The sequence below is a fragment of the Mus caroli genome, chromosome 10 (genome assembly GCF_900094665.2).
Source record: "Mus caroli chromosome 10, CAROLI_EIJ_v1.1, whole genome shotgun sequence".
Classification (NCBI taxonomy): Eukaryota; Metazoa; Chordata; class Mammalia; order Rodentia; family Muridae; genus Mus; species Mus caroli.
The window spans coordinates 57,566,713-57,575,994 of record NC_034579.1 but is presented as its reverse complement, the minus strand read 5'-3'; the positions used below and the strand labels follow the sequence as shown (position 1 = coordinate 57,575,994).

The 9,282-nt window shown below is 46.1% G+C and overlaps 1 protein-coding gene across 1 annotated transcript in view; it reads right to left on the bottom strand.

Moving 5' to 3' along the window:
• Nucleotides 1-5,558: 5,558 nt before the first annotated feature.
• LOC110302783 (phenazine biosynthesis-like domain-containing protein 1) overlaps nt 5,559-9,282 on the bottom strand; it is a 17,789-nt gene continuing 14,065 nt past the window's right edge. The window contains exons 9-10 of the mRNA XM_029482394.1: nt 8,121-8,183; nt 5,559-6,906 (exon numbers count right to left, since the gene is read on the bottom strand). Of these exons, the coding sequence (XP_029338254.1) occupies nt 6,794-6,906; nt 8,121-8,183 (176 nt within the window). The 3' untranslated portion in view covers nt 5,559-6,793. The remainder of the gene's footprint in view (nt 6,907-8,120; nt 8,184-9,282) is intronic.

Below are 9,282 nucleotides of genomic sequence, written 5' to 3'. Positions count from 1 at the left end.
GAAAGAAAGAAAGAAAGAAAGAAAGAAAGAAAGAAAGAAAGAAAGAAAGAAAGAAAGAAGTCAGCAGGGAGGTGGTGGCTAGTCCCAGCACTTGGGAGGCAAAGGCAGGCAGAGCTCTGAGTTCAAGGCTACCCTGGTCTACCGAGTGAGTTCCAGGACAGCCAGGGCTTCACAGAGAAACCCTGTCTCGGGGGTTGGGGGGGGAGGGAAGAATATAGTCATTTTGTTAGGTATAGCATTGTAGGGTTGTTTTGTTTTGTTTTAATTGACAAGCTGGAGAGATGGCTCATCTGCCAAAACAAAAGTGACTGCTGCTCTTGCAGAGCACTTACCTGAGTTCAGTTTCTTACACCCGTGTTGGGCAACTCACAAAACTACCTGTAATTCCGGGTCCAGGGGGATCAACGATTCTGGCCTTCCAAGGCACCTGGACTCGGATGTACATAGCCCTACACAGACTTTCACAAACACATGATGCTTGGTTTGGTTTCCGACCCAGGGACGAGGGACCGAGGTGTGCATATTTTACATATCACAGCAGACCTGGCCTCCAGGTTCTCCCAGCATCCCTCAGTCCCTACCTGGCAAACCCTGTCCCCAATCCTGAACTTTCTAGCCCAGAGGCTGGGATGCCCTTCACACAGAAGATCTTTCCTATATAATACAGACATTTTGATCTCTCTCTCTCTCCCCCTCTATCTCTCTCTGCAGGACACTCTTTCTCTCTCTTTCCCTGTCTCCCCTTATCTCCCTACTTCCAGGGCCAGTGAACTTGTCCCCCTCCCCAAGAGAAGCCTTCCAATAAACCTGCCTTCAATATAATGTAATCTGGCTTGAATTGGCTCATTTCACCAGCAAAGAAATAATTTAACACACATAATTTTTTTTTTTTTGAGACAGGGTTTCTCTGTACAGCCCTGGCTGTCCTGGAACTCACTCTGTAGACCAGGCTGGCATCAAACTTAGAAATCCGCCTGCCTATGCCTCCCAAGTGCTGGGATCAATGGCATGCGCCACCCCCCCCCCCCCCCCGGTGCACATAATTTTTATGACTTATTTATTCTGTATTTGCAAGCTCTGGTGTCATAGTACGTATGCAGAATTCAGAGGCCAAGTAGCCATCGGCTCTGTCCTTCTACCAGGTGGGTCCTGGGGATCAAACTCAGATGGTTAGGTTTGGTGGCAGGTGCTCACATCTGCTGAGCTATCTCACCAGCCCTTACATCTATTTATTTATTTTAATTTTCAAGTTGAGGTCTCATGAATTGAAAGCTGGCCTCAGACTTATTATGTAAGATGACCTTGAGTCTCTGTTCTTCCTGCTTCTGCCTTGCCAATGCTAGGAGACTGGGTCGTGCTGTCTTATTTGGTTTCTTGAGTGGTGGAGATTGAACTCAGAGCCCTGTGCATGCTGAGCATTCCATCAACGGGCTACACCCCTAGCTAAAACAATCTTTATTATAACATTTAAAAACTAAAAACCTGGGGCTGGGGAGATGGCTCAGTGGTTAAGAGCACTGACTACTCTTCCAGAGGTCCTGAGTTCAATTCCCAGCAACCACATGGTGGCTCACAACCATCTGTAATGGGATCCGATGCCCTCTTCTGGTGTCTGAAGACAGCTACAGTGTACTCATAAAATAAACAAATAAATACATGATTTAAAAAAAGAAAAAAGAAAAATCAGCCGGGCATGGTGGCGCACGCCTTTAATCCCAGCACTTGGGAGGCAGAGGCAGGCAGATTTCTGAGTTCGAGGCCAGCCTGGTCTACAAAGTGAATTCCAGGACAGCCAGGGCTACACAGTGAAACCCTGTCTCGAAAAACCAAAAAAAGAAAAAGAAAAAAAGAAAAACCTGGGCTGGTGAGATGGCTCAGCAGGTAAGAGCACCCGATTGCTCTTCCAAAGGTCCTTAGTTCAAATCCCAGCAACCACATGGTGGCTCACAACCATCCTGAACAAGATCTGACTCCCTGTTCTGGTGTGTCTGAAGACAGCTACAGTGTACTTACATGTAATAAATAAATAAATCTTTAAAAAAAAAAAAAGAAAAGAAAAACCTGTTATGATGGTCGCTTTAATCCCAGCACTCAGGAGGCAGAGGCAGGTGAATCTCTGTGAGTTTGAGGCCAGCTCAGCCTACAAGAGACAGCCAGAGCTACATAGTGAGACCCTGTCTCAAATGAATAAATAAAATAAAAATAAACCATAAACCTGAAAAAGAGTCATAAACCTGAGAATATTTCTAATGAAAGTTGTGTAAGACTCTTACACTGAAAATTGTAAAATGTTGCCAACGTAAATGGAAAAAAGACGAACGAGAGGGAAGACTAAGCCATGGTCATGAACTCAGAAACAAAATACCGCTACGCCTTCCCAGCTCTTCTCTAAGATCCATGGAATCGAAATCAAATTTCCAACAGGACTGTAAAGGGCTTTCGCCCTCGAGTGCAAGCCGACAGTAACTATACCGTGATATCTCACAGGATAATGCCTTCATCTGCTGGGCTGTCTCACCAGCTCTTAATCTATTTATTTTAATTTAGTTTAATGAATTTACTCATTTTATTTATATCTCACAGTGTGTACACTGTAGAGTTATTGTAGGTATACGGTGTGCTGGCGTAAAGGTGGTGGGATGGAGAAGGCAGTCCACAAGAGCATCACCAGGACAGCCAATGACTGAAGAGGACAGCGCTCCGGCAAGCAGTTATTGGGCAAGGAGTCCCTGTGAAGCAGCTCCAGTTAGACAGGTTGTTGTTGTTGTTTGTTTGTTTTTAAATCAAGTGCGTAAAAGAAAACCCAGAAATTCTTCATGTTATATGTATTTCTGTTCAGGCATGCACTCTAGTGTAGAGTCCAGAGATGAAGGTAGAGTGTCTTCCTGCTATTTCTTCTCTACTAGGGATTGAACCCAGGGCCTCAAACAGCTACGTAAGTGCTGTGCGTGGAGTTCCTTCCTCAGCCCTCTTTGCATGTTACTATTATGATTATGCTTTAAGATGGGGTCTTATGCACCCCACACTGACCTCCGATTCATTACATAGCCAAGGGTGAGTTTACATCCCTGATCCTCCTGCCTCAGCTTCCAGAGGGCTGGGATAACAGGTGTGTACCACCACCTTTTATGGGGTACTAGAGATATAACACAGGGTATCATGCACACTAAGCTGGAACTCTACCAACTGAGCTACGTACCCAGCCCTTTCGCCTACCATAGAAAGCCATCTGACCGTGTCTATATTGAATCTGTTAAAGCCATTGCTTGGTCTCTATACTCTAAGGTGTAGGGCCCACAGTAGGAAGTGTGGAGGTCGAAAGAGACAAATACAAGCGTAGTTCCACCAAACTCTTCTAGATTTCTTTTTATTTAGTTATGTGTCTGTGTGAGTATATGCATACACTGGTTGCACAGACCTGTGCAGACAGAGGCCAAAAGATGTTGGGTTCCTCAGAGCTGGAGTTACAAATATTTGTGGCATTCCCAGTTTGTTCCATGGGTGCTGGGACTCAAATTCCATCCCTCACGACTGCACAGGAACCACTCCTAACCACTGAACCATCCCACCAACACTAAATGTATACCTAGCCCAAAAATTGGAAGCCAGGGAGATCAATCACAAACAGAAGAAAGCATAAACAAATTGTAGTGCAAGACCAAACATGTTCCCTCTTAACAGAGCCTAGCCAGACCACTGTACATATATTGATATATGGAGTCTATTCCTGCTGGAGGGCATCACTGTGATTAATTAGCATTGCCAAGGGAACTCCTTAATCCTGCATAAAATAAAGTTTGTTTTGGTTCCCCCTTTAAAAAAAAAAAAAGATAGGTTTTTCGTGGCCTCAGCAACCCAAAACGTGCTGCATACGGTTTGCATGTTTAATTAGCGATCCTTCTGTGCCTGCAGTTAGCACCACGACAATTAATAAAATAACTCCTTTAAAGCTCCATTTAGCTAGCAGAGGTGCACGGCCAGGTATAATGAATTCATCATGAATAAATCATGGCTGATTAACTATCTATTTGTTGCTAACACTTTACCCAACAGCTCCCACCTGAGCACAGCTAATGTCTCCAAGCCAGACCCCACTGGAAGCTGACAGTAACCAACTCCCGGGAAGTGGGCTTTTAAGCAGCAGGTATATGGTGCAGTCAGGGATCTTCTGAGCTTAGATGTCATCAGAGGTGACTGTCCTGGGAGCGGTGTAAATGGCCGATACATCTGGAAGGCCCAGGGCAAGGTGGGTCTCAAACTAACCCCTCACCTAGAGAGCTTGTTAAAAGTCAAAGTACTGGCCCCAGACCGCCGAGCTCCAGACACAGGTGATCTGGAACAGTGATTTTGCTTTTCTAGCAAGTTCCCACATGGTGCTGATGCTGACGGAGGGATCGCTCTCCAGGAGCCCCCTCCCCTTTCTCTTGTGCTAGGGACGACTTACGATTTCTGGGATTCCCGAGTCCTTTCTTTAGATTCTAACAGGTTTGGTGTAGTTTTTTGGCATTTGAAAGGGGGTCTCCGGAAGCTCATGCTGACTTCAAATTCACTGGCTACATAGCCGCAACAGGCCTTAAAATTCTGATCCTCCCACCTCTGTCCGACTAGTGCTGGGATTACGGGTGTGCACCCCTGTGCCTGACAGAATGGCAGTGAGTTTCCACAGTCCTTGTTCTCACCACCTTGTTTGAGGCTGAGCCTCTCTAGGTGTTTGCCACTGTACCTTCTATGCCAAACTAGTTGGCCTGGGAGTTTCGAGGTAGGTGGGGAGGGGTGGGGATTGGGGACGGAAGGATAGGGGTCGGTGTGAGGTGACTTCTTTCATCTTGACAAATGAATGCGGGACTCCAGCCACTTGTCATTGTGTGGATTACAGGTATCCAAACCGGCAAGGGCTTTACCCGCTGGACCACCCCCAGCTCACACAAAGGCATCCTTTCTTCTGTTCATTTTCTGAGTTTCTCCTAAGTTTTAGTGTAGATTGTTGTCTATACGCAGATGAGGGCAAGTAAAATATAAGGTTAGATCCTGTGATTGGACAGTGGAAAAAGAAGGTGGGCTGAGAGTTTTGCAGAGCAACAGAGAGGGAGACGGAGACAAGATGGAACCTATAGGAGAGGTAGATGAACTGGATCCACGTGGCTTGAAATGGCCACAGGTAGCTACGGATAGCACAGAAGAGCAGTAGAGTAAGATAGGGCAATTTGTCCAATTGAGGTGGGCAGCTTGTATCAATAACTCGAGTTTTGAGTTCTTTGAGTGGGCATTCTGGGGGTTGAGAATTTACTGTTATAAATCTGACTGATCAATTACAAGCACGAAAAAGTTTTTTTTTTTTTATTCATGCCTCGGGGGTTTAGAGCCAGTCTTGGCCGACTAGCCACAAGGGACAGATGATTGGGAATTTGAGCAGTCCAGCAGCAAGCGAGCTGAGTGAGCCTCGGGGAAATTGGGGATAGCCATGGGGGAGGGGAGACCACCGTGACTGGAGAGTAGTCGGAGATAGAGTAGATAGATTGTTTTTTAATAATTACACACAACAGATGACATCCAACATATAAAGTGAAAAAAATGAAAATTATTTTTATTACATTTATTTGTTTGGGGTATGCATGTATAGATGTAGATGTGTGCATGCTATAGCACCTATGTGTACGTAGGTCAGAGGACAGCATGTAGGAGTTGGGTCTCTGCTTCTACCACATGGGTCCCAGGATTCGAACTCAGGTTGTCAGCCTTGGCAGCAAGCATTTCAGCCACTCAGCAAGCCCCCAACTCTTTTTTTAACTCATTGAAATTACTCTACATTGTCCCCCAACATGAACTGTTTCATTTTGCTGACCTCACAGCCTATACAATCCTACATACCCCAGCGCTATAGCACAGCCTCTGATAGTTTTCAGTCTACTCGTCTTTCCTAGTATTATTACATCGGGAGATGGATTTCTGCATGTTGCTCAGGACCATACCCTGAACCAAGCAACTTCCATCTTCAGGAGTTCAGCTGTGCGCACTTGCCAAAGATCATGCCAGCTGGGCCTGGCGACTGTTTACATCTCCTCATAGAGGGATGGGGAGACCACGGGGCCTCCTCTGAGAATCCAACCACTCACTACCTCTTGTGCTATGCAACGCTGCCCTAATTGCAGAGGCTGGAGGACACAGGCCAGCAGAGATTAGGGGAGCTGGGCTCCATCTGTGCCACTATAGGAAGGTCACTATCGATGCTATGTAAAAGTCCTTCTGGTGCCACATTTTAGGGGATGGAACCCACACCGCTGTAAGGAAACCTTCACCTCTGCTCTGTAAAGAAGTCCGATAACTCATTGGTGCCCTAGGGGAACTTTGGTGGTGGTGTACTTTGGTTGGTCTTTGGAACCTTAGGGGGCGGAGAGAAAATGTTTTTTTGGCAACACAACATTTCTACACAGCTATTTATTCTTCTAAAGGGCTGTGAAATGCCCTAAGGTACCCACACCTCAATTGAAATGGCATCCTCTGACTCCTAATCAGTGCATCTCTCACTTTGATTGGCAGTCATGATCAAAAGAAGGGGCAGCATCTCTATCTGCTGTGGGGACTGAAGATGCACACACAGGCAGAGCCCAGAGCCCACCATCGGGAAAGGACTCTGGAGACACTACCGCACCTCCATCAGGTGTCTTCCCTTTTGGGTTCACACGACGACTGAACCAAGCTCTGTGCATTTGCTGTTGAGTTGGGTTGGGTTGGGTTCTGGGCTCTAGAGAAGACACCTTGTGGAGCAGTGGCCCCAAGCCCAGCAGGAGCATCTCTAGGCGGTCAGCGTGCCCTCCAAGACAATAACAGCTCCGCCCTTTATGTCAACGCGCCCATCAGGTCGCAGGGAAATGTCCAGCTCCCCTCCTCGGCGGGAACACTGAAAGGCTGAGGAGAAACAACCTGGTGCCAATCAAGAGCATTTCCCCTGGGATTTACCACCCAGGGCAGGGTTGACTGTAACAAACCCAGGACTCCTCCCAGGCCAGTTTCCAGGATAAATCCCTCCCCTTCCCCCGTGTCCGTGGCCCCTCCCACCTCCACCCCATTCTCCTGCAGCCCCAGAGGTCCACACACAGTGGCACACACACTGCTGGGCCTTCCTTCCTGGGCCTCTGAAAAGGTCCCACCTTCAGCTCTGATATGAATAGAGCTAGTTTGTTTCCTCATAGCATATTAAAGCAGTTGTATGTGCCAGGTCACAAAAGAGACACAGCCCTAGTCTTCCAGGGGCTCAGAAAGTAATTATACTCACCCAAAGGAGAGAAAAGGGGTTGTCCTTCTCAAAAGTTACATAGTAAGCTAATTAGACTCATCCAGCACTTATTAAGCACTTATTTGTGTTTGGGGAGGCTGGGGTGAAGAGGGCTGGGAGTGGGAGATCATTGAAGGGGAAATGTTACAGGGAAATTTCACATGAGTAATAATATCTTAGTATTTTTTGTTTTGGTTTTCTTTTTTTCTTCTTTTTCTTTTTTTTCCCCAGAGCTGAGGACCAATGAACCAGGGCCTTGTACTTGCTAGGCAAGCGCTCTACCACTGAGCTAAATCCCCAACCCCTGGTTTGCTTTTTTCAAGATAGGGTTTCACTGTGTAACTCTGGTTGTCCTGGACCACACTTTGTAGATCAAGCTGGCCAAGAATTCAGAGATCCGTCTGCCTCTGAGTGCTGGAATTAAAGATGTCAGTTACTACCAACCACCTCTTACTACATTTTTAAGAAGCTAGTGCATATGAGAATAGATACAAGCCTAAAATGAGGCAAATAAGAGATTTGAGCTGGGCATAATATTGCATAATCCCAGCCCTCGGGAGGTATTTGAGCTGGGTATAGTAGTGCACAATCCTAGCCCTCAAGAGGTATTTGAGCTGGGTATATAGTATTGCACAACCCCAGCCCTCAGGAGGTATTTGAGCTGGGTATAGTATTGTACAATCCCAGCCTTCAAGGAGGTATATGCAAATTTGAGGTCAACCTGGTCTATATAGCAAGATCTTGTTCCCAAAAGTTAAGGGATGAGGCTATGACTCTATGGTCAAACATTTGCAAAGCCTTGAATTTAACACCCAAGCATCCAATGAGAGAGGAGGACTCATCTTACCTTGCATCTCTTTCTTCCTGAGCTGCTGGGACCAGTAACTGCTGAGAACAGTGTGTGCAGATCCTGAAAAGACAGAAGCTCTGAGAACAAGCACAGAAAACAGAAATGGTGTGTCCCTAATTGTGTAAGTGATAATCACTGAGCCAGTTTGACTGAACCTTGGATGATCTAATCTTTTGTCAACTAGGCCACAGCAGAGTGTGGAGTAAGGAGTTAAACATACGGGTTTATAAATGGGTTCTCTCAAAATCCCTGGAATCTTTCATAGAGGTTTTTGAGGCCTATTTTAAGAATTTATGAGCTACAAAAGGAGTTTGAGACCAGATTAGGATACACAAAAATCTGTCAAGAAAAAGGAAAAGAAGAAGAAGGAAGAGGAAGAAGAGGAGAAGTAAAAACGCTGTAACTTTATAACTGGCTGAAAAAAATCTTTAGGTGATTTTTTTTTCTTTTTGTTTTTGGTTTTGTTTTTTTGTTTTGTTTTGTTTTTTGTTTTAGACAGGGTTTCTCTGTGTAGCCCTGTCTGTCCTGGAACTCATTCTGTAGACCAGGCTGGCCTTAAACTCAGAAATTCACCTGCCTCTGCCTCCCAAGTGCTGGGATTAAAGGCGCACCACTACTGACCGGCTAGGTGAATTTTCTTTTTTTTAAAAGGCTCTTTTCTCATCCACCAGACAAGCTTACTGAGTATTATGGGGTATCTAAGTATGGTAACCAGCATTCTGATTTTCCCAAACTGGACGCTAAAAGCTCCATGTCCCAGAACCCCTCAATCCCACTCCACCCTAGCCGGTCCGGAGACTTTTGCCATCTAGAAAACATCAAACATAAAGTAAAAAGTGCACTGTTTGTCAGTTACCGTCTGGAGAAGCAGCCGTGTGTATGCATGCAGCCCAGTGCCCTATAAGAGTGTGCTGGCTAGTTTTATGTCAACTTGACACAAGCTAAAGTCATTGGAAAGGCCAGAACCTCAACCGAGAAAATGCCTCCATTAGATCTGGCTGTAAGGCACTTTCTTAATTAGTGATAGATGGGGGGAGGGGGCAGCCCATTGTGGGTAGTGCCATCCCTGGGCTGGTGGTCCTGTGTTCTATAAGAAAGCAGGCTGAGCCGGGCGTGGTGGCGCACGCCTTTAATCCCAGCACTCGGGAGGCAGAGGCAG